This window comes from Carassius auratus, chromosome 21 (assembly GCF_003368295.1).
Source record: "Carassius auratus strain Wakin chromosome 21, ASM336829v1, whole genome shotgun sequence".
Lineage (NCBI taxonomy): Eukaryota > Metazoa > Chordata > Actinopteri > Cypriniformes > Cyprinidae > Carassius > Carassius auratus.
In genome coordinates this window covers 2,976,284-3,002,081 of record NC_039263.1, presented here as the reverse complement: position 1 = coordinate 3,002,081, position 25,798 = coordinate 2,976,284, and the positions used below count along the sequence as shown (strand labels likewise).

The window sequence follows — 25,798 nt, the reverse complement described above, 5'->3', positions numbered from 1 at the left end:
CACACTCTAGTCGCTCGGGTTGTCTGTTCCCTTTTAATAAATATCATTGTGTTTAAAATTAATAATAATAAAACTATCACCAGCAAAAAAAAAAAAATAATAATAATAATAAATAAATAAGACTCCTTGATATGCATGAGTTGATGCTTTGTGTAAGACGTTGTTTGCGTGTTAGTTATAATATTATCTGTGTATAATGGAGAGCTTGTGATAATAGAAGCATGTGAGCTTGGGTTGCATCTCTACCACGCATGTGTTGTATTGCTGCAGCGACGTGCATCAGATCCGCTTTCACACTCTTCATCTGCATTCAAACATTTAGCAGTTGTTCCAGAGCCGGTCTTGCTTTTTTTTTTCAGATAGCTGCCAGTAATATTTCAGTAGAGAAGGAGCTCGCGAAAGCCAACGCGATCTGCTATGTGTCACAGCGAAGAAAGGCAGTAAATAAAGGGGACGCGTCCGTCTGCGTGAAGAGAGAGAGAGAGAGAGCAAGATGGTGATCATGGCTTCTTCTTCTCATCGTTCCTCTAAATGCTTGAATGCGATGATGATCCCCGCGATCTCGCTCAAGCTCTGTCTGTGGGCTCTTCTTATCGCCCATCTTCCTCCGAGGTAAGAATATCAGACGAATTTATCATGTTAACGTGCTGAACCTTATGTGTCTGCGGTGATTGGTGCTGCTCTATTTCACATGCATTCCTCTAATCTGTCCTCCTTGGAGTCTAGGAGTGGATGCATGTTTTCAGATCGCCTATTGTGACATTATGAAGATGAAATTTGATTAATATCTGTCGACAATTTTTTTTTTTTTTTTTTTTTTTTTTACGTTGCTGGTGGCGAACCCCTTTATAAATAAGCTCTAAATGAGGCAGAGATGTGTAAATCTATCGAGTAGTCGACGGGATAATAATTATAATAATATTAATAATTATATAACTAATACTAGTCATTTAATGACCGTGTTCGGTCGGGAGGTGTGTCTTGATTCAAACAGCCATTAAACCGAATTCAGGACAGAATCAGGATAGATGCGAAAGCATGCTTTTATTTAGTCAAAGGCTAAAGTTCAAAGCTTTGCTGTGTACGTGACGCCATTTCAGTCAAGACGCTTGTTTGAGAAGATTTAAGTCAGGGATTGACTCCTCCTCTCCACCTGCTGATGAAGAATCAGGGATAATTCTGGCCTGTAACTACACAGTCTGAGCGTGGACAAGTCACACAAGCACTAGAAGAAAATAATGATATTAAAGTACTGAAATAAAGGAGGTTTTATGCGTTATGTTTTGTTGAGATGGCTTTACTTTACGTGTGTTTCCTTGAGATCCCAGTGCTGTGTGTGCAAAAGTAAAACTAATAATCATTTTGAAATGAAGCTATTATTTTGATATGCACATGTACTAATGAATCTTCTGATCACAAAGCACTGCTGGTGCTTCAGTTTTGGGGGTATTTTGACCAAGGTGGGATTCTAAGCATACACATTTAAATGAAAACTTTGTGCATTTTGTCACCTTTAGCTTTTAGTTGCATCAGTCACATGGGCTTTCTACGTCCGAGGAGATTACTGGCAAAGGCATCTATTGTAATTATAGTAAAAGCCTGCTTTTGTTCCAGTACTTTGTAATATAATACTTGCTTTCCATTGTCAGGATAATGCTATCAATGTCATAAAATGTTTTTATCGTACAGTACTTCCCAGCCAGTTTCACACAGGGCATCCGTCCAGAAAGGCACCTGTATTTGAGATAGGCTAGCGATAATTGATTGGGAAAGGACAGCTAGACCTTGTGTGCAGTTATTGAGGGGTTCAGACTGTCAATACAGGAGCTGTGCAAACCTAGGAGCATAAATTGTATTTAACCGTGCAGAAATCATTGATTGATTAACAGTGACTTGCTGAAGGAATTGCATTGACAGAGCTGCTAATACTGACACTCAGGGTTATTGCTCTAATCTTCTCAAGATTATAGGTGTTCTACTATTTTGCACCTAAATTACTTTGTTGATTAGGCTGTTTGAAAGATATAAGAGTATATTTTTCTAACCAATAAGGAATAGCAGGTAGGTGTCAGATTCACAGGGATCAAAAGCTCATCAGACGGCTGTCGATGTGGCACGTGTCGGCGGCACCCAAAGACTACATGGCATTTTCATCTGGAGTCGCACCACAGGGACTAATATACACCGACTAGTGTTGAGATGAAAGCTTGCTGCTACCTTTGATATCTCTCATGCTGGTTTAAGAGCAAGGCCTGTGGTAACACCTCAACCTTATCACGGAAGATGTTCTGAACCTAAGCTCACATGTTTGACAGTTGACTCCCAAATGCCTCCGATGTGTCGCAGACGTACATTATGATATTCAGAAGTGAGTCTCATCTTCCCAAGTGTCCAGAACACAGTAAAAGCATGTTTATTACTGATCCATAAACAGAAATATGTGATATGTCTTTGATTTCCTTGCTTAAAACAAAATGAAAAGGGCAGTATTAAAAGATACTAAGGTGTACTAAAAAAAAAAAAGATAAAAAAAAGTCAATGTTGGTCCATTTTCATAAATCAGTGGTTCTCGGTGAGTTGCAGCCCAAAATATATAATAATGCATATTGTAGTTAAAAAAGCAAAATAAACAGGCCTGAAGTGAAACCACTCAACAAAAGCTGCAATAATGTTTTTTTTTTTTTTTTTTTTTTTTTTTTTTATATTAAAACTGACCCTATTTAAACTCCAAATGGATCTTATGGTAACACTTCATTTTAAGGACCAATTCAAACTATTATCTAGCATGCACATCACTAGCAGATTGGCTGTTTATTACTACTTATAAAGCACATATTAATGCCTTATTCTGCATATTTGATCTCTTAATCCTATACCATACATAAACTTAACAACTACCTTGCTAAATATTAAGCAAATAACCAGCCAATTAGGAGTTTATTGAGGAAAAGGTCTAGTTAGAGAATTGGACATCGAATTGGACCGATCTTATTTAGTTAGGATTAAGCTTTAAGACCTGTCAATATCCAGACTGTTTAAAGGTCATCTAATTAAGGAACTGAAGGCCATTACAGGTCAGCTGTTGAATTGTTAATAGCGCCTGGTCTTCAGGACACATCTGATTTCCTCTGTGGGCTACATGCACCAGATGATGTAATTCAGTGGAGGAGCTGCGCCCAATAAACAAAACTGGCATCAGCGTCCCATCATGGGAAATATCATCTCCTTTCCATTATGAGCTATCTTATACTGAGAAGCGTCACGAAAGGGTTACGGTGAGCGTGTTCCGGCATCGCTGCATGGGCTGATTGTTGAATCGCAGGTTGGTTATTTCATTATACTCAATAAGGATAAAATGAAAATCTGATGCAATGGCTCTCATGACCACACAGAAGCCATTTGAGCCAAGTTATTTCTTCACACATTGCAAAAATTGAAACAATTTCAGAGTATATCATTGAATACCATTATATTGTACCATTATACTTTGCATGAAGAAAATTAAGGCTTTTTAGGACCTTATGCATCCTTCAAAAAATATTAAACCAGGTATTTGTAGGCAAGCTGCCCACGAGACTATCAGCAAAGACCTTAGTCTGTCTTTAAGAAAGGTTGGGTTAACTCTGCAGAGTTAACATTTTTAGCATGCTAAACCATTAATATTAAATAAAGATCATTTTGAGTTTAAAGGGGTCATATGACGTTGCTAAAAATAACATTATGTTATGTATTTGGTGTAATGCAATGTGTTTATGTGGTTTAAGGCTAAAAAAACACATTCATTTCCAGATTCTGTAAATTATTTTTGCTCCTCCATGCTCCGCCTTCTGAAACCCATTGATTTTTACAAAGCTCATCTTTCTGGAAAGCAAGGTGTGCTCTGATTGGCCAGCTATCCAGTGCATTGTGATTGGCTGAATACCACAAGCGTGTGACGGAAATGTGACCATACTGTGATGCAGTGTGTCCCGCCACGACAAGACAAAACCAATAAAACCTTTACAAATGAGGCTTTTGTTGCATCCAGAGGGGACATGATTACTGATTATAATGACTTATACTGTCTTTTTATGCGTTACGTTGTGTATCGCGCCACGTAAACATAAAGCCATGTCTGGATTTGTAATTGGAGAAATGACAAACAAAAAGTGCTACTCTACACGGATCAAAACTCGTGTTTGAATCATCAGTGGAAAATTCTTTAAATATAAAGAACGTACTTACAGGCTGTGAATCAGAAGTGAAAGACACATGGTACGGTCCCGGATCAGCTCTAGGTATGAGAAGCAGATATCGTCCTCTTTTGGAAGACCAAAAACATGGAAACACACAGCGGCTCCATGACATGGTGGAAGCCGGCAACAACAATAATACAGCGAGAATAAAGTTACGCCTTCTTTCTTTGCGTGAACATTTGAGCGGCATTATGCAAATCTTCCCAAACAGTGATGTAGATATGTGGGGGCGTGGTCAAACAGGGCATTTTAGGACAGCGTGGTTGACTTGAAATTTTATAAAGAATATTTATTTGGATTTGAGACTTTAGTTTTTGCAACTTTACAGATCTTCTTTATGCACCGAGAGCTTGTAACACTCCAAAGAGAAAGGACAAATCAAAATCTCATCATATGATCCCTTGAATGTTGCATTCTGGAGAGTGTTGGGGGTAATGTACATTAGAAGTAGCATGATATCTAATCAGTTTACTCTTTTCCATGTATTGACTTACAGCTCTCCTGTTCACATGTTGAGAGAAATCAGGAGTAAGTGCAGAGGTGGTGTGTGAGCTGTGTGAACAGGATCTTACTGTAGTTCTCAACTATACGAATAAGCAACAATGACTGTAAATAAGCATATTTGTGTTTTTTATTTTTTATTGTTCATCTTTATTTTCCTGCGTCCTCTAATGTACAGATGTGAATCTACATTTCCTTCAGCCTGAGGCTTATTGATTTCACATTTGGTCTGAAAGGGCTTTCACATTTGCCAAATATATACATTTATATATTAAAAAAGAACAAGCAAGACCAGTCAGATGAGAAAAATTCAAAAGTAACACAATTAGTTACTGTTTTAAGGAGTAACACAATATTGTGGTGCATTACTGTTAAAAGTATCTTTCCCCAACACTGATTCTGAATAAATGATGGTGTGGTAGGCTTCCTCATTAAACATCTTAAGATTTTACTTCTTGTAATTAATTTGTCATTTGACTGTCATTGGTTGTGTTCTTAGGGGGTTGATGAAGACCTACATCTCAAGTACACTGCAGGAATTTTTAATTTAAGACTAATTAAAAATCTTATTTTCCAATCCAGGCATGAGGGTTTATTAATGCTTCAAGCTGTGAACATAGTTCTTCTGACTTTCTTTTCATATTTTTCTAGTTATTATTATTCCGTTTCTTCCCTAAAACCATCTGTACATCAGAAACAGTCACAGAGCTTGGTGAGATTGTTAGAAATCCCGGCTGAATTTCAGGAATTACCCTGATGCTCCTGGGAATAACAGCAATTTCTAAAAGATCAGCTGTAAAACTAATGCTGTCCAGAGGAAAGCACATGATAGGAAATCCTCTTAGGTCTCAGGTTAAAATCTCCATAAATAGTTCAGTATATTGACATGTAGTGTATTTATATATACAGAGAGAGAGAGAGAGAGAGAGAGAGAGAGAGAGCCGCCATAGAGTAATAATGAGAAGAATAACAAAGTGCAGTAAAAGGTAAAACAGTTATACTTCACACCAGTGTGTTTATAATTAAGACAATGCTTTAAATATAATATGGTATGAAACACTGGTGTGCAATATTGCACAGCCGGAAGCAGATGACACTTGATGCCATGCACATTCAATTTACAGCCATTTTATGTGGAAAATAGAAGATGGATAGCTGTGCTACTGAAAACAATTCAGTATTATTTGTATCTCCTGCAATAATGCAAACTACAGTACTTCTATAATGTTTAATTGTTGTTGTTTGTATCTTTTATGTTGTTATTGTTTTTGCATGACTATTGTATCACTGTGTCATCTACTTGAGTCACTGGTCCTTGCCCTTTGAAAATCACCATTTGAGGCTATATTTATGGCTTTTATTTTTAATATGACAATTTCTGGAACAAGCCTCTGAAATGTACTGTTAATATGTGAAGTATAATATATTGTATTCTTAACTCTTCATGTGTAGTGTTCTCAGTAGAAGAGCAGCTCCAGTGCTCTCCAGCTCTCTGTGATATTAAGTTTCACATTATAGATGCAACAATTAAACTGCTGGGAAAATGTGTGAAATATAATAACTTCATTGATATTAGGCCTGTCACTAATATGCTGTTATCACTATTATTGCAGGCAATTAATAGTTGTTGTATGAAAATTGTTGTGACCAGTGATTAATTGAAAGGCATCAGTTCTCTTGTCATTTCTTTTTAAGGCAGTCCAATTAAACCCACAATCTATTGTTCATTGCTACAAATATACCCCAGAGAATCAAGACTGGTTTTGTTGTCCAGGATCACATATTACTCAAGATTTCTTGATATACAAAATTTAATTACACTTTATTAGGAGTACCATTTTTGCACAATGCACATTTCTTAATATTAAGCCTAAAAATGTGTTTTAATGTCACTGTTGATGAAGACTGTATGATCTTTGAATAATACCAGCCTTTAAATGCAAGATATTTAATTTGTACCTGAAACATACTGTAGCATAATCAAATATACGTCGGTATATCTTTAGTTGGACTTTAGCACTACTTTCTCACCATTAAATTGCATTAAGCACAAAATTATTTGTTTCAGTTTAGCAGACTTGAAGTATACCAGTACTTTATTCATACTTTATCCAGTACATAAATATGTAAATGTATTTGTATACTTAGCATGAAATAAATGTATTTCAAATACAGATTTTTTTTTTTTTTTTTTTCACTAGGGTCCCCATATTAATGTACAGTGAAGTGTCTTGAGAATGTTACAGTCTGGCCTTTCTGAAATGTTTCGTCAGAGCAGCACAGCTCTGTCATGTTTCTCTCAGAGATGTGCTTTCTGTCTTCTACTGACTCCATGGTTACTGCCTCACACCATCCATTGTCTGATTGCTTTGCCAAGGTCCTCAGCATTCATTTGAGAAGGATCTGGTATACTTTAATAATTCAATCAATTACATAGGATAGATAGATAGATAGATAGATAGATAGATAGATAGATAGATAGATAGATAGATAGATAGATAGATAGATAGATAGATAGATAGATAGATAGATAGATAGCAGCTGTGCACTTCTATGCAAACATAAACTCTACTCTTAACCCAAGCAGGTAGTTTATGAAACACATAAGCTGTGATTAAAATGATTATAGCCTATTCTCATAGAACACATGAGATAATGCTGGAAATGCAAGACAGAGGCTTGTGTTTGTCGCACCTTCCCCTCACAATCTGATTCTGGGATCACTACCAGGCAGAAAGACGGAGCGAGAGCACATTTCCACTTCTAACGCAACACTATTATTGTACGTCTGTCTGTCTCCAGCCTCCTCCATCACACCCACACTCTGCAAAGACTGAACGTTATCTTTGTCCTCCTCTAGATGACGCCCTTTTTTTATGGATCTAGTTAAATGGCCTTTTAAAGAACTTTGTTGGGTTTCATGGTCACATGTCCAATTAAAGCCCAGGAGAAGCATTGCTTTTCATTTTTTGTCATTTATAATTGTTATTTTAGACACCTTGTGTTTGTGTGTAATTTATTTCTCTGTTTTGATGAACATTGTTAACATTTTCATGTGGAAGACATTTTTCATTACCATACATTACAGTATACTCGCTTGACAGCTTGTTAACAGTAACATGTATAAGAGCCAAACCATATCAGATGGACGTATATTATGTTGTCAATCCAGTCAACATGAGCTTACACTCTAGAGACAACAGAAATAAATCTGCACTTACGAAAATGTAAGACATTTAAAAGATTGACAAATTAGCAAGTTTGATTCACCTTTTTTAATGTTGTTTTGTTTTTGTTTCCCTTTAGCTCTGTCCAGCTGGAAAGTGATGATGATGAAGTGACAAACAAAACGTGGGTCCTGACCCCCAAAGTGTACGAGAGCGACGTCACACATATTTTGAACAGCTTACTAGATGGCTACGATAACAAGCTGAGGCCAGACATCGGAGGTAGATTCTGTTTCTTTTTTTACATTCAGATCTGAGCTACTGAAGGTAGTTCAGCAAGTGTGTCATTTTGTTTAATAACTGACTCAAATGCATGTTTAATGTCCAAGAATATTGAACCTCTTTACATTTTGATTTAATAGCTTTAATAACACAGCAAACACCCTCTCAATTCCAAACCGTGATTCATTGTGTGTGTCTGACTGTCGAAGCATACCACGTGTTTTGTGGGAATACTGCATCTTTCTGATTTACTCTTTCAGCTGGGGTTTTATTTAAAGTTCACTTAATTGGAGTTGAGTTGGGTGTACTATTTTAACCTTCCAAAAAACAAATCTACTTCCTGTCACAAAATGTCACATCTCTTTATGAAGATGTTCAGTTGTGATATCCTCTGAAATCAACTAACTAAACTTTTAAGAACCTTCAATCAATTAAAATAGCAAGGTATAAACCCAGAACCCTATTTTATGAGCTCAACAAACTTATCAAACCATGATCTCCCTTTCATAATGGATCTTCTGACCTCTGTGAAAACTTTTATGTTTTGCCCTGCCTCATTATACCTATCACTAACACAATAAATAGATCCCTTATAACTGGTTACGTACTTCCTGGACTAAAAGGAGCCATGATCAACTCAGTATAAAAAAAAAAAAAAAAAATTAGACCAATGTCCAACCTTCCCTTTTTTTAAAGTTCTTAGAAAAAGTAGTCGCCACACAACTACAGTCTCAAAAGGACAGAAACAATTTGCATGAACCTTTTGTCAGTCTGTATTTCTTCCTCTCCACAGTACAGAGACTGCACTTCTAAGAGTAGTGAATGACCTTCTCCTTGCATTTGATACTGGTGTCATCAGTCTTCTAGTCCTCTTGGACCTTGGACCACAGCTTTTGATAATGTTTGCCATTCTATACTCCTGTCTCGTTTGTCTGCAGTTGGCACTACAGAAACTGTCCTGCATTGGCTAAGCTCATATCTCTCAGACAGGCAACAGTATATTAGCATTTATACACACAAGTCTCGATCCGTCACTTCTTCCCGTGGAGTGCCTCAAGGATCTGTTCTTGGTCCACTTCTGTTTTTAATCTAGTGAAGTGACATTCAGCCAAGTATGGTGACCCATACTCAGAATTTGTGCTCTGCATTTAACCCATCCGAAATGCACACACACACAGAGCAGTGAACACACACACACACACTGTGAGCACACACCCGGAGCAGTGGGCAGCCATTAGTTGGGGGTTCGATGCCTTGCTCAAGGGCACCTAAGTCGTGGTATTGAAGGTGGAGAGAGAGCTGCACATGCACTCCCCCCACCCACAATTCCGTCCAGCCCGAGACTAGAACCCACAACCCTTCGATTGGGAGTCCAACCCTCTAACCATTAGGCCACGACTTCCCCACATCTACATGCTTTCCCTGGGTCAGATCATCAAGCGCCATCAATACGCAAATACATTTTTCTGCACAACTCAAATGTCTTTTCTTCTAGTTCTTTAACATCTTGCCTATATGATCTTAAAATATGGATGGCTCAGAATTTCTTAAAATTGAATACTGAAAAAACAGAGATTCTGTTAGTTGGCTTTGTCTTCTTTCATCTTGATTTTTCTATTAATATCAACAGAGTTATAGTACATCCTTCCCCTACTGTTCGTAATCTTGGTGTACTATTTGATTCTGCGCAATGCTTTGAACCCGATATCATCCAGCTTGCCAAGTCCTGTTTTTAACAACTTAGCAATAATTTCCGTTTATGACAATCCCTGAATTTTAAAGATGCTGAAACTTTCATCATGGTTTGATAACTTAACGCCTGTACTATTGTAACTCTTTGTTAAATGACCTACATAAAAAAGTCATTAACCTTGCCTGTATTACTTATCTAGATCTAGAACATAAGATATTCCCTGTCTGCTTTATTTGGTTGATCATGTGACATTTCACATGTACTGTATTTGTGTTCATGTTGTCTATCAACTTTATGTAATGTGTCCTTGGGTTTTGAAATGCGCTACATAAATAGAACATTATTATTATTATTATTATTATTATTATTATTGTTGTTGTTATTATTACAGTATTTATTAAACATTCAATCTAAGCTCTTCAGTCATTTCTGTGCAGGTAGTTCCAGTAATCATCTGAGCCAAATGCTAATCATCTGCCAAAATTTGAAGGAGGAGTAAAAAATAAATGGAATACAGTGCATTTCATAATGGCAACAACTGCAATGAATGGGGCCTCAATGTAACATACTCACTTTGATCTGCATGACATAAATTAAGATCTTAGTTTATTTCTAGGACAAATAGTTCAAAAGTTAAGAATTCTTAAACTTGCGGTGGCACAATAGAGTTGGCCCTAGAGACACCAGAATTAATTATATTTCTATTTAGGGCCTTCCCTTTAAGTGTGCCAAATTTCATCATTCTCCTTCCTATGGTTCATAGGGCTGCCATAGGCAACATTTGGGGAGGAATAATAATTACAGTCCTTTCAGGGCTTGGCCCCTAATAAAAACAAGAGTTGCAAGCAGTTGTATTGGGGCCAAGCACCAAACATTCTGAAATATGTTATCAACGCTAGCTACAGTAAATCTTAACTATAGAAACATGAAAGTACTGCCTAGATGTGGTCTTTTGAGCTTTTTTTGTGCTCTTATGATGTCTAATGGGTTTGAAGGGGTTTATTTGGGTCTGAACTGGTTTGATATGGTTTCCGAAGGGTCGGTTGACGTTTAATGGGCTCTAAAGTGGTTTAATGTGGTGTTCATAGTGTTTATTGATTTTCCGGTCTTCATCTTACTTACTCTATGTCTGTCTGACCATAAAATCTTCAAAATTAAAACTTTTAGACAAAGTTTTATAAGCCGAAAACATCTAACCATCAGCAAACTTTATGTAGTTTGCATGGTAAAAGAGAAAATGATGCCTGCATCTTTGGGCCAAAAACACACATTGGAAAAAAAAAGTTCTCGTTCCAGGACCACATGAGATGAGATTTGAGTGCACAGCTTTCTGCGGTTTACATTTTCAGCATGAAAGGAATGTAATTACTTTATGTACTGAACTCAGCATGCATTGCACTCAGAATAATAGACAGGCAAAGATATACTGTTACAGAAAGCCTAGATGAGATGTGATTACACAAACTCCTGATCTCTTCTGCACTTCATCATTTAACACAGGGGTTTGTGACCTCTCATGTTTTTGAATGCAGTCCAAAATATAAAAAAAGTGTACTTTAAATAATTATGTTAGTCGATTAATGGAGACAGAAAATGAATAGTGGCCAAATAGCCTCAGTGGAGTTTTTGCATATATTATTAATAAATAAATACATAAGTAAATAATTGTGTGTTTGAGGCTTCTTAAATTGGTGCAAAATTTTATAAAATATAAATTTTAGCTTTTTGTGAAAATTACTTTTGCCAATTTACCAAAATCAGTGCTTTTGTATATAATACAGAGAACTGTCTCAGATTTGTCAAATACTAAATGATGCCTCTGTGATTTGTACACACTTTCAAGCTCAGTCTCACATTTCCACGCTACATCACTAAATCGCATGTCAAAATACAAAAAAATAAGTGTGTATTCTCTAATTCTAAAGTTTATTCTAGAGTTGTCAAGCAATAAAAAAAGATGAATCTAATAAATCACAAATTAATCCTACATCAAATTTGGCTGTGCAGTGACCACAAACTATTAAATTATATTGCATAGATCAATTAATGGCACGTCATTAAAATATCAAGCAAAACATTTTCTAAAGAGAAGCTGGTTTGAAATTATGCATCTACAGATTTAGTGTTGACAAACATTTTCTAGGAACTTCTAGAAACGTACATAGATTACCATAAAATCTCATTAAATCTAAGTTTGTCATAATTTACTCAGTGTTATGTTGTACTTATAACTTCATTTCTTCTGCAGAACACAAATAGTGATATAACACAACTAATGATTTAATGAATATCCTTTGAAGTCAGTATATAATGACAGTATGTTGTCATTTACTTTAACAAGAGTGTCAAATAATATGTACATCTGGCTTTTTTCATGTGCTCTGGTTGTTTTTTGTTAAAAAAAAAAAAAACTTACTCCATTGTTATTACCTTAATAAACCTTGTCAAATTTACTCTGAACTAACTGAACTAATTGTACATTTTCTCTCCTCTGCTGTCTACAGTCAAACCAACCGTGATCCAGACTGACATGTTTGTCAACAGTATTGGTCCAGTAAACGCCATCAACATGGTAAGAGATATCCTCTAACACATTTTTATGAATATAAAAGTATAAAGTGTTTCTTTCAGGAAATGCATTTTTATTTTATAATGTATCAGTATATTTTTTATACACTAATGTTATTAACATTAGAAACTAAAAAACCTGTGAAGCTGAAATTCTTACACATACTGTATCTCAGAGTGATATTACAAATTGCAATCTTTTGTCAAGCCTTTTTTTTTTTTTTTGTAGCCAATTTTATTTCATTTTTTGTCTATTTTTTTGGATGTTCATTAATGCTTGCATGCTCACGTACTTTTTTTTAATTGTGTGATATAAATTCACAGTTGTGAGTTATGAATCTGTAAATGTCAGATATGAACTCGTAATTGCACGAAAGAAGATTCGGAGTCAATTCTGACTTTTCTCAGAATTTTGAGATATGAACCTGCAAATGTGAGTTATAAAGTCCAGTTCTGAGAGAGAGAGAAAAAAAAAATACTATTTTCTTAAAAATTATCTCACAATTCTGACTTTATTTCCCAGAATTGCAAGTTCATATCACGCAATCCTGACTTTAGAACTTTAAATTGCAAGCCAGAATTGTGCAAAACAGATTCGATTTTTGACCAATGACCGTTTTTTTATATATTCAGTTATTGAAACGGGCTTCTATACATACTCATTGAGGATATCTGCAGTAAATGAATATTGAATGTCCAAACAAAGGTAATTCTGGGATATATCCAATTAAAGGAGTGAATACTGTTCAGTATTCTCTGTCAGTCCCAGGACTGAGGCGACTATCTAATTGCAGCTTTTTTTTTTTTTTTTTTTAAATAAGAAGATAATTAAAGAACAAAGTGACCCTAAGGAAACTACACACATACAAATGAACAAATAATTAACAGATATCAACTGAAAAATATGACTATACAGTTGTAATAATATACAAACTTCATAATCTCTGGAAGAAGGAGGCAGGAACTGGCAGATAATCAAATCAAGATTTAATGACAAAATAAAAACAAAACAGCACGACAGCCCCTCACGGACGACTGCCATGCACAAACAAAACCAAACACAAAATAAAACATTTTTTCCTGTATGGTATGTATCTGTGAGAAAAGGAGTTGATCCAATTCCCTTCTCTTCTTAAAGTTGAACGCTTATTCTCATTGGGACTAAGGGCTATGCATTCAAGCACTGGTTTTCACACAAATATCTGAAAGGTCTGCCCTTTCTAATTCCTTAGGAGTACACAATTGACATCTTCTTCGCTCAGACGTGGTATGACAGGCGGTTAAAGTTCAACAGCACCATGAAGGTCCTGCGTCTCAACAGCAACATGGTGGGAAAAATCTGGATCCCTGACACGTTTTTCCGCAACTCTAAGAAGGCAGATGCCCACTGGATCACCACACCTAATCGCATGCTTCGGATATGGAACGACGGGCGTATACTGTACACTTTAAGGTACATGCAATTTTTAATTGTGAATTATCATGCATTAACTGAGCGTACCCAGATAGCAAGCACTGAAGCAATGCAAAGTCATTGTTGAATGCAAATTGCACTGAATTAGTTACAAAGCAATGTTGGTTGAATATCAGTTCTGCTCTCTCAGGTAATGTTAAAACAGTGTTAACGTTTTTAATACTTGCCGATGTTAATTCTAGATTCTTGTTGATTTTGAATGATCATTGAAATTAACAAAAAGAATCAGCTGCGATGTTAAAAACAACAACAGCAGTAGTGTCACCAAATCAACATTATACTGTGATTCTAAAACTGTTGTTTTAACAAGACTAAAAAAAACTACTCATGAAATGTTAGCAATACAATCATGTTTCACATGTTTCATATATATATATACAGTACATATAAAATAACAATGCTTCAATTTTACAGTATTATGAATGCAAGTGCCCAAAGTTTCAAGTCTTAAAGATGTTGTTTACTACCGCCTCATTATTTATTTATGTTTGTTTGTTATTGATGAAATGTCACCTGAGAGCAAGTCCATTTAATCGTTAGTATTGTTAACTGTTTAATTGATTCACCATGCAACTCTAGTCTTATTATTTGCTTTTAGGAAGAATTCATCCAGTTATATCAATTATGATGCATGACTGCTGTTAATAGCACTTGATTTGTCAGTCGTTTCATTATTGTGCTGCTGTATGTACATCAGCGAATTCTGGCACCTTCCATATAAATGAGGGGTGTGCTAATGAAATGGCTTTTAAAAAGGAATGTAATTAAGGACATTTCTGTCTGTAGGTTGACCATTGATGCAGAGTGCCAGCTTAAACTGAATAACTTTCCGATGGATGAACATTCATGTCCCCTGGAGTTCTCAAGCTGTAAGTCTGGCCATACGCCCTACATGCAAATCCATCCACATCTCTTCCATTCTTTATTGCTTTTCCTCAACAGTTTTCTACACCTCATGTCTGCTTCCGCACTCAGATGCAGCTGAGAGCATAGAAACCATTTTTAGGATGCTAATACAGACATTGCACTTCTATTTTCGTCCTGAAATATTAAGGACGGATAATGAGGAGAGTGAAAATGTGGCCTAATGTGGAGAGACGTTTCTTCACATGCTCACACGAGCAAGCTGTGCCAGGAAGAAACCACCCCCATGGAATTCTTCCTGTCCTTTGACTTCTGGAGAAGATGTGGGGGAAATGGTTTATGATGGTAATAATGAAGCAGCAGATGTACCATGGACAGTCTAATGGGATAGCATCATCTGTAGTTTCAAAAGAAATGAAAAAAACATAGTGGTTTTGTGTTATTTTATGAGAGTTTGCAAATTGTTGTAGATTATCAGTGGGAAGAAGCTAGTGAGCTTGTGTCTCCTCGTGCTTTGAAAACCACACTTCTTTCTCAACCCACATGGACTGACAGTGAGTTTGTGGAAAAGGACTTAAGATATCAATGTCTTGAAGCCATAAAACATGGAAACCCAACAAGTGTGTGTGCGTGTGTGTGTGTGTGTGTATGTGTGTACTTGTTTTTCTATTCTGGTGGGGACTTAAACCTGAATACACACAGACTCATGGGGACTCGAGTCACGGTGGGGACCTAAATTGAATTTTTTTTTTTATTATTATTGAAGCCAAAAAAAGTTATTTGATATCAGCTAGGCCTTTGTGAAATATCCCCTGTAGTTACTAATTCCCAAATAGATGAAACTGCATTTATAATGGGGTCCAACCGGACTAGCGGGGACTCGTCCAAGAGTCACAAAAGACCCGATGACAACATGGAAGACCACTGATTCATTCTTTCAGTTGAGGCTTCAGGGCATCTGGTTTATGAAGCCAGACAATGATCCAAAGTGATTGAGATGTGGTGACAAGACATTACATTGGCAATTAATGCTCAAAAACCACTCAGTGTGCTGATTGTGCTGAACTGAAGCAGTTCTGCTGTAAGAGTAGTCCGAAAAGCACTGTGAAAGACCTTGACCAGAAGCAGTCGGTTGCACTTATTGCTGCTAAAGATGGCCCAACCAGATTGTAAGTTTCAGGGGGCAATTACTTTTTCACATGAGTGATGAAATTGCTTAAAAAATGTCTGTATGTAATCATGTTGCCTTTGTGTTAAACTTTTATTCATTTTTTTTTTTGATAATCTAAATGATATACACACAAAAACAAAGGAAATGATATATTCATGTGCATGATATAGTCAATGGCATATTCACTGTGTATGTATATAAAAAGATATTATATAAATATATTCAGAAACCTAGCCTTCACTGCACTTTTTGCTGGAGTGGTACAGATCACTACTGCTTCTAGGCATCAGCTTGCATAGTCTATCAGAGTGATGCCCCTGTGCTGAGCGTCCTAATGGCTTGATAAAGTCCATACAAATTCACTTGAATTGGACCTCAATCCGAGGGAAAGGACACAATGATGCTTTTGAGGCAATGGGGCTTTTTTGTGTTCACGGGAAGTTGCACACCATCTGTGAACTTTACTGCAAATGCCTGGCCAGTAAAATCCTGTCATAGGATTATGGCGAGCTGCCATGAATGACACTTCTGAATGCTCTGTGGTGGTAACATCTGGGTCACGATGTCTTTTGTATTTATGCTTCGAGTCACGTGAGGTCATTTATATTTGCAAAACCATATATTTTTATTTTACCACATTTTTTACCTTACCCTTCCGCACCCTCACGCCTCTTCTTTCCCTTGAGCAGCATTTACACTCATGTTTCCTAATAATTGCAAAAACCCATGCCAGTTCGTCCACCAAATTAGCAGATGCCTGAAGTGAGGTTTTGACCCCTTGAATCATGATGGTCACTTGGGGTCAGTACACTGCATCCCTGTGCATGCCCTCACCTTGCGGTTATTACCCAATACCCCTGCTGCACTCAGTGGTATTTAGTTCTGTCTGGCAGTTTCCACTTTTATAATGGGGCATTGGTCTTCACTTCACAATCACCCTGCAACATTATGAAGGTCAGTGTGATTGTGAGGAGAGAGAGAGTGAGGGAAACAGGCAATGCTTGATGCATTTACTACCCCATTGGGTGGTGGTCATTAATGTTAAAGTGGGCAGAATGCTAGAACTAACGAGCTGTAAAAATAATCATAATTTTTAGCTTTTCGGTGAAATATTGTGCTACGAACATCGTTAACAGCTTTAACTTGTCAATGCTGGCAAATTACCAAAGTGGGATCATGCTTGGCTAGCTGTGCATTAAACAATTTTAATGCATTTTGTGGAAACAACGACTAGGGTTGTAAGTAGATATCCCAATCTCTGTGGTCTAGACAGCTCTGCAGGAAGGCTATCTTGATTGTTATTCTGGCCTACAAGCCGTCATTAGCACTTAATGGGGCAGCTGTGGCCTAATGGTTAGAGACTTGGACTAGTTACCTGAAGGTCACAGTTTTGAGTCTTGGTGCTGGCAGGATTTGCAGGTGTGTGTGGGGTAGGGTGAATGAACAGTGCTCTCTTCCACCCTCAATACCCATGACTGAAGTGCTCTTAAGCAAGGCACTGAACCCCCAGTTGCTCCCCGGCGCTGGATCTATAGCTGCCCATTGCTCCAGGTGTGTGTTCACAGTTTGTGTGTGTTCACTGCTCCTGGTGTGTGTTCATGGTGTGTTCACTTCTCACTGCTGTGTGTGTGCACTTGGATGGGTTACTTGCAGAGCACCAATTCTGATTATGGGTTACCATACTTGGCAAATGTCATGACTTTCAGTTCACACTTTCACTTAAGGACATAGCTATCTGAGGATATCTGTGTTCTAGCTCAGCAGCTACTCTCATCACCTGAGATTTAAGTGGTGATCTCTTGAGCTCCTCTAGAGGCTTTCTAGTTGAGCCTCTTCATTGGTTTTGTGTATCCAGTCAAGTATTGCTTGATAGCATAGCTATCTAAGGTAAGCTGTGCTCTTTACTTGGGTGAGGTGTTCCCATTTCTGCCAGGTTATTTTAGGTAAGGTTTCTAAGGAAAGGCTTGGCGTATGCCTGTTGCATTCTTGGTGCTCTTCCACAAGGTGGACAGGCACTCGCCTCAGAGAGGCATGATTGGATTTCATTCCACAATGTGGCCCCTAGGTGGTGCAGTACGAAGTTCCCAAGAAGAGGAACGTCTTGGGTTATCCATTCGGCCAGCCTATTTACGTCTCCTTCAGACAGTTAAGTTGGTGACCTATTTAGCAGATGCCCTTTTATACTTCCGGGCACCCTGCCTATGAAGTCATGGACCATGTGCACCAATAGGATTGGCATTGTATTTGTAATATAATTTATATGAATTTATAACTTATACTATTTGTAATATGATTTATATGAATATAAATATAGACATGTAAATACGTATAAATATTTTCTAAATATATATATTGTATATGTGTGTATTAATATAATCATAATAAATATACTTAATATATAACTTATTTTGTATGCAATTAATCGTGATGAACTGTTTGACAGCACTATATTGTGTAAATATTAATATTAACTCTTATTTTGATGAACAGTTAGCATAATTAGAGATATTAATGTATTCTCACTGTATGAGTCAAATGTAATGATTTTTCTTCTATGCCAAAAATCATTAGGACATCAAGTAAAGATCATGTTCCATGAAGATATGTTGTAAATTTCCTACCGTAAAGATATGTTTTTATAAATTGTATTTTGTGATTAGTAATATGCATTGCTAAGAACTTAATTTGGACAACTTTAAAGTTGATTTTTTAGCACCTTCAGATGCCAGATTTTCAAATAGTTTTATCTCAGTCAAATATTGTCCTATCCTAAGAAATCATACATTTATTTATTTATTTAGCTTTCAGATGATGTGAAATCCACTTTATTACTGCAGGTCACATATTAAACTGGCACTGCATATATTTATTTAATTGCGTCATAGCAATTTTGAATTTACTATGGCATAATGCTTTATTTTGATTTTAAATGGGTTTAATATATCATGCAGCCAGGAAAATGGTCTAATAATGTGTTTCATGAATTCTCATGCATGAAATGCACCACCTCCAGTAGTTTGCTGGTTAATTGACAAAAGTAAAATGCAATCGAGGTTTTTTTTTTTTTAAATCGAGTACTTGATTGGATTTGAAGAATGCTGACAGCCCTAATATTGACCTGCATTGTGTTGTCTATTTTTCTGGAGTGGCCTGGAACAATCACACTTAGGTTTGTAATGAAGCAAATATGCCTAGTTTGAAAGCAGCTTTAGACTAGACAGATGCTGTCCATCCTGATGCCCACATGACATGAAATTAATTTCCTTGTTAAAGAAAAGCTCCTTTCTCCAACAGGGAATGCATTTCCTGCCATGAGCTGGAAGAGTCCAGTGCTCCGAGGGCATTGTTAAAACAGGCAGAGGTGCTTCAGAAGTCTGACACAGTTCTTCAATTTAGCCTGTCACAAAATGGGAAATGTACAGCTTGACTCAATATGAGGGGTCCAGAATGCACCATGGAGGCATCTTGTTAGGGCACTTTGTTCATGTAAACTGAAGCACAGGTCCTAAGCTCTGAGGGTGTTGTTGCACAGTTTAATTGTTGTCATACGAAACCCAGCAGTGACAGAGTAGAATCAGTAACGGTGCAACCAAACACACGAGCCAAACGTTTTGTAGCCCATAGCAAGTGTAGGCCTTGCTTCCTGGTTTCATCAAAGTTTGAAGCGGCAGTAGAACAAAAAAATATATATGAACTGAGTTATGAAAAATATGAAATGCAACAGTCTCTTGACTGAGGAAACAGTTCAGTTTGGACTGAAGACCGATGAGCCACTGATATGTGCATGTGTGAACCCAACACTTGAATGAAGAGGACAAATTAACATTTTTATGGTTTCTCATGGTTAATGTAAAAAGATGAGCTGATGAAAACTAGTTTATTCACTTTATTTGCTTAATACAGTACATGTAAAACAACATTATTGGGTTCTTTAAGAAATAAAATTGCAGATAAGTTTCATCATTGCATGATTATGTAAACGAATCAGTTATTTGAATTAGTTTGTTGAAATGAACTGAAAGAATCAGTTAATGGAAAAGAATCAATTTTCTCCGTTTGCCTGAGGCTCTGAATTACAGGTAATAATGTTGTAAATAATGTTCAGTTTCATAAGAACTCAATATATCAACAGAAGCCATGGGGATTAATTTTGTGTAGCATGATATACTTGTTTTACTCTCAAAAGCCACTGAGTTGCATTTTATAAATCACTAAGGAATATGGTTTCAACTTTACTGTTTTACAGAAGAAGAAAAAAATAATGTACATCCTGGATGGTCAAAGGATAAGAAAATTAATAGCAAACTTTCATTTTTGGGTGAACTATCCTTTAATGTATTGAAAATTTAAGGCTGTTTTTGATGTATATACAAAATTTTTAAACACCATAGCTATACATATTTCATAATCTCAATTTGCAAAAGCTTATACATTCGATGGAAAAAATCATGTAATTGTTTATTGATATTAGGCTTTGTATAAATTACATTTTTCTCATTTATCTTTGGTATCTTTTGTAGATTTCAATATAAATTATAAAAATAAATATTTTTTTATTATTATTTTTATTGGTAATTAATTGTCTCTCGCTGAATGACATTTACATATACATACATTTATGCACTTATGCATTTTATCCAAAGCAATGTTTTTATTACTTTCCAACAGCCACTAGTGCAGATATTTGTTGTTTTTTTGGACCAACTCCATTTCTTTGTTTGTGCAGATGGCTACCCCAAGGAGGAGATTGTATACAAGTGGAAGCGCAGCTCGGTGGAGGTTGGAGACATCCGCTCCTGGCGTCTTTACCAGTTCTCCTTTGTTGGCTTGAGAAACACCACAGAGGTTGTCAGGACTGTGTCAGGTATTACAGCTTTTTTTACATCTTATATACTTGCATGCTTTTTCTTACATTTCTAAAATTTGTTGCAAACTTGTTTGCAAAAGCAAGGTTAACTGAACAGAAAGGCCCAATTCTTTAGATTGTATACCATTTGTAATTTAAACGTGCAGTATGGAGTTTTTGGCCACCAGGGGTCACTCAATCAAAATAATAACATAAGACGTACTTTGATGACGTCGGGAAAGAGCGTAAGACTCATGGGAGTTGTTGTTCATTGGAACACGCGCTCTGTCGCTTCCCACATTCCTCACTCATTCTAACTTAGTATTTTGACAATCACGTCTTTTCGAACGGAGAGATATATGAATTATGAGACCCCTATCAAATCAATATTCCATCTAGCTAGTAGTAATAGATGTTAAAAAACACGGTCGCCTTTCATTAATAATAATGATTAGGTTTATACTATGATATTGAACAAGTTAGTGAACTGCATTTGAAGCTACTTTACCCAGCTAGATATAAAACAAATGTAGATTTACATGAGAGCTAGTCCGTCTGCGTTTTACACAAGACATCATCATTTCACAAAATATACGGATAGATAAAGTTAGCTGAATGGATGCATACCTGTTTATCAGAATGCAAGCGAGTTCGGCATCTCTCTGTAGTTTCAGCTTGTCACGAAGCTCTCTCTATCTTGGAAATGCAACTCCAATATTTACCCGTGTTGCTTCTCTTGTCCCAAAACCATCTCGGGTCATTTATTTCACCCGTACGTTTACGCTTCACAGAACGTGCAGGCAAAGCATAATCATGATCCATAACTAAATTATTGATTGAGGTTTAAATACGAATATAAACAATATAAATATAATATATAATAGTCTCGATCAAGGCTAGCTACTTCTTTTTCTTCGTCGTCTCTATAGTCGAAGTCTAGTCTGTATTTGGCGGTTCCGCAGGAAGTTAGATAAACTAGAGGGGTCAAAGTTTATATGACGTCATAGACGGTCGACAAAACGGAAATAAAGAAACGTTTCGTGTCTTCTAATTAAACTATAATTTTCTCCGGATTTGAAAGTTTGTGGAAACTGTTGGGATGATGTAAGTACACAACTAAAAAATATATATAACATAGATATAGTGATTTCTGCTATTTCTAAAGCAGAAATATTACGTATTGCGCCTTTAATTAACAGTAATAGTTTGTGTACTAAATTATATGTTAAAGTAGTTCTTGACAAGCATATTTTAATTGGTTTTTCTATTTGGTCGATAGCTGCCACAAGTGACTTGACACATTGATTTTTATTTTATTTTTTTTATCAAGTGTCTTAGCAGTTGGTACCTTGGTTTCAGCATTTCCCACAGTGAGCAGCAATGGCAAAATATTTTGGACCCACTTTATATTAAGTGGCCTTACTATGTACTTACATTTTAATTAATAATTTAGTACAATGTACTTATTGTGTACATACATGTTTTTACATTGTACTTATATTTAAAAAAACGACATGTAATTACATCTGAATTTAATTTCTGTAATTACATTTATAATTACACTGTTGACCCATACGTTACACCTTAACCCACCCTTAAACTGACCCATACCTCCAACCCTCTCCCTAACCTTACCCCTATCCCACCTCAATAGCAGCAAAAGTGTTTTACAATACAATATGAACACAATAAGTACATTGTACTTATTTTTTTCTGTAAGTACATAGTAGTTAAGGCCAATATAAAGTGGGACCAATATTTTTTTTAAATACTAGTGTTTTTGTCACAAAATGTCATTTTAAGAGCAAGAATGTATTTCTACACTGAAATCTGAGGTAAGTTTTTAAATATAGCTTCCATTTGAAAATTTGCTCCAGTGTTTTCAGAGTTGTGAGGACCAAGTGATCACCGGACGAACCCCCGAGAGCGCTCTTATCTCAATTAGTCCTTTTGACATTTACCGCTGGCTCAGATGTCTCTGTAGTGGTTAAACATGAGATATACTTAATTTGGGGTATATCTAATGCTTCACTTCATGGAGATCAATGCATTGGCCTAAGGCTGAATTACAGCTGTGGCGAAACAGAGCCACATCGCACGACAGCAAGTGTGATCTCATTTACCAGCATGTAGCTTAAAATGTACCGAAAACATTGCAGGGTGGTGTGAGATGATGAATTGAGTGAGACAGAGAACAATGACAAAAATAACAAGAGAGAGCGGTGATTGGCTTGTGGAGGGAGTCAGCCACCATTCTCTTGCATCATGGGAATCGCTTTAAAAAGATTGTGAAAGGTGTAAGTGTAGATACATGCTTCCTTTTTCGGATTAGAGCTATTCTCAGAGTGACCTGATGCTGTGACATGCAGTCGCGCTGTTGTCGGTGTGCATCGGTCTGTGTGATTCGGCTCGAGTCATGAATGCCCTGGGACACATCAACTTCCTTCTCGGTTTACAGACACCCACGGTTTGCAGATGAGACTCTGGTGGTGCTAATCTGGAGGCAGTGGTGGTGAATGAACATGCCTCTTTTTGAGGGCATGAGTATACATTTTTAGGCTCTCAGCTCTCTTGATTGGTTCAGATTTACAGAAGATATGAAATGCCCTTTTACCACCATACAGACTAATATTTTCTACATTGGTTTTCTTTCCTCAGGCTACAACATAAAGACAAAAATATAAAGCTGGTTTCTGAAAGTAGCAACACTATTAAGCAGAGATGGAAACCGTGACTTGGACTCAAGTTACACTTAAGTCTACACTTAAAAATTGACGATAACTACTAAGATAACTCTAAAGATAATGATACAAACACTATCGTTTCTATGCGCCTTTACCGTAATAGCTGTAGTGCGGACTCTGCTGTTCTTCAACACGGAGAACAATTTTTAAAACTATATAAAACTTTATCTCAATCTTTAGTTATCTTGCTTGGTGTGAACGGGCCTTTAGACTTGAAGACAAAGACTCATCAATACTAGTCATTGCCGATTATATTCTCTCTTTCACAGCATCAAACGGCATATTTTTCTATTCATTCCTTATTCTTTCATTCTCTGTCAGAGATGTTCAAATATACAACAAATATGCGATAATATTATTATAGGCTTACCTTTTGACAATCTTCATGTCATTTAAGTTTAAATGCAATCCAGTGTTTCCCATAAATCACCTTCTCTGGCGACCAACACAGTTTCATTAAGAATGAAAGATTTTTTTACACTTATCTTAATAACATAAACTGTATTTGAAGTTATTTATTTGGCAAAGCATCTGTCAAACAAACTAAAACCAAAAGTATGATATTGCTTTGTGTCATTACCACATTACGAAAGGCTTCAGTTGCACACAACACGGACAGTTAAGCATTATTTTCACATTCACGATGAGACACATTTGTTCACGTTTTCATTGAAACTGCAAGTTTCTGTATGAAAAAAAAAGAATCAGCAAGTGAAGAAATAATGACAACAAAAGATAGTTTGCCTATTGTTAAACTGTATAATATATGTATTCTAAAATATACATTTTTAATTAACATTTATTTTACATTGCAGTTGTATTACAGTATAATATATTGCTATATACTACTAATAATATGAATAAAAATCATAATTGGACCGGACTTGGTCCTTAGGGACTTAGGTGCTATTAAGTTGACATTTTTTCAGTAGTTTGGTCATTCATCTGTTTTAAAAAGATTGTTGTGCCTAAGAAAGATCAGTTGCTGAATTATGCCTAAATTGCAATCTCCCAGCCTGGCCAGCTAAAAAAAGTGTTCGAAAGCCCTCTGAAACCAGGCTGAAATAACTAGATTATATAAGTATTCTGACCTGTAACTCAGCTCTAGCTGTGATTAGAGCCTCAAGTCTTTTTGGATATGATTCAACAAGCTTTAATCATCTGGGGATTTTCTGCCATTTTTCTCTGCATATCCTTTCAAGCTGTGTCGGGTTGGATGGGGGCTGCCAGTGGACAGACATTTTCAGGTTTCTCCAGATTTTCTCAAATCCAGGCTCTGGCTGGGCCACTCAGTATTTACAGTAATCTCTAAAACACTTGTGCATTGTCTTGGCATGCTTAGGATATTTGTCCTGTTGAAAGATGAACCTATGGCCCAGTCTTAGGTCCTGAGCAGTGTTTTCATAGAGAATGTGTCTGTATTTGCACATCGCATCTGTATACTTCTACATTTTGCAACTCCTAATGAGTATAGTGGACAATATCTATGCCGTGGAAGACCGGGGTTCAATTCCGTGCCCTATTCAGATTATAATGTTTCACTGAAGCGTGCGGATTGAATACACCCATTCAACAGAAAACAAAGCAGAGAGACTGAGAGGAATAAGACATAATTCAGCCCAAGAAGATGTGATGAGGATTACCTCAGGATTTGAGATGTCCTCAGAAAAAAGAATGAAGCACTTTATTCAGCAGAGATCATAAACATGAGTCTCTTTTTATTTGTTTATATACTTGTACTAGTTTTCACATAACGTATACGCATTTTACTAAACTACATTTTTATTTTTATTTTTTTTATGTGTTTTTTTGTTCTGTCGCTGTCACGAAAAAAAAAAAATCCTCGTATGTGTGAACATACCTGGCAATAAAGCTCATTCTGATTCTGATTCTGATATTATTATACTTTTCAAAAGCTTGATGTAAATAAATAAATGTAAATGTTCTTTCAATTTATCCCACTGTTAAACTCCACTACTAGGTGGATATTGAAGTACGTTGTGGGATAATTAAATATATTCTAAATAAACTACAAACATAAAATTATATAGATTTATTTTGACCTCACATTTTATCTTGTAACTCCTCCCTCTCAGTGACACAGCTGACTGAAAGGCTCATTATGCAGCTCATTATGCAGCTCATTATGCAGGCCTTTGTCTTCTCAGGTGTTAATCATAATGATATTCATGATAGTTGACGCCTACTCACATATGTTTTTCACTAACCACTCATAACATTTTTTTTTTTCAA

At 36.4% G+C, this 25,798-nt stretch overlaps 1 protein-coding gene across 4 annotated transcripts in view; it reads left to right on the top strand.

The window, feature by feature from the left end:
- The first annotated feature begins 241 nt into the window (after positions 1-241).
- The window catches only part of LOC113038225 (gamma-aminobutyric acid receptor subunit gamma-2), a 47,883-nt gene continuing 22,326 nt past the window's right edge, over positions 242-25,798 (top strand). For 3 of the 4 annotated variants that reach the window (XM_026195496.1, XM_026195493.1, XM_026195492.1), the window contains exons 1-6: positions 243-612; positions 8,043-8,185; positions 12,383-12,450; positions 13,679-13,899; positions 14,707-14,789; positions 20,682-20,819. In XM_026195496.1, the coding sequence (XP_026051281.1) occupies positions 494-612; positions 8,043-8,185; positions 12,383-12,450; positions 13,679-13,899; positions 14,707-14,789; positions 20,682-20,819 (772 nt within the window). In that variant the 5' untranslated portion in view covers positions 243-493. Of the gene's footprint in view, positions 613-8,042; positions 8,186-12,382; positions 12,451-13,678; positions 13,900-14,706; positions 14,790-20,681; positions 20,820-25,798 lie in introns of all 4 variants that reach the window. The other variant, XM_026195494.1, reaches the window with a different exon arrangement.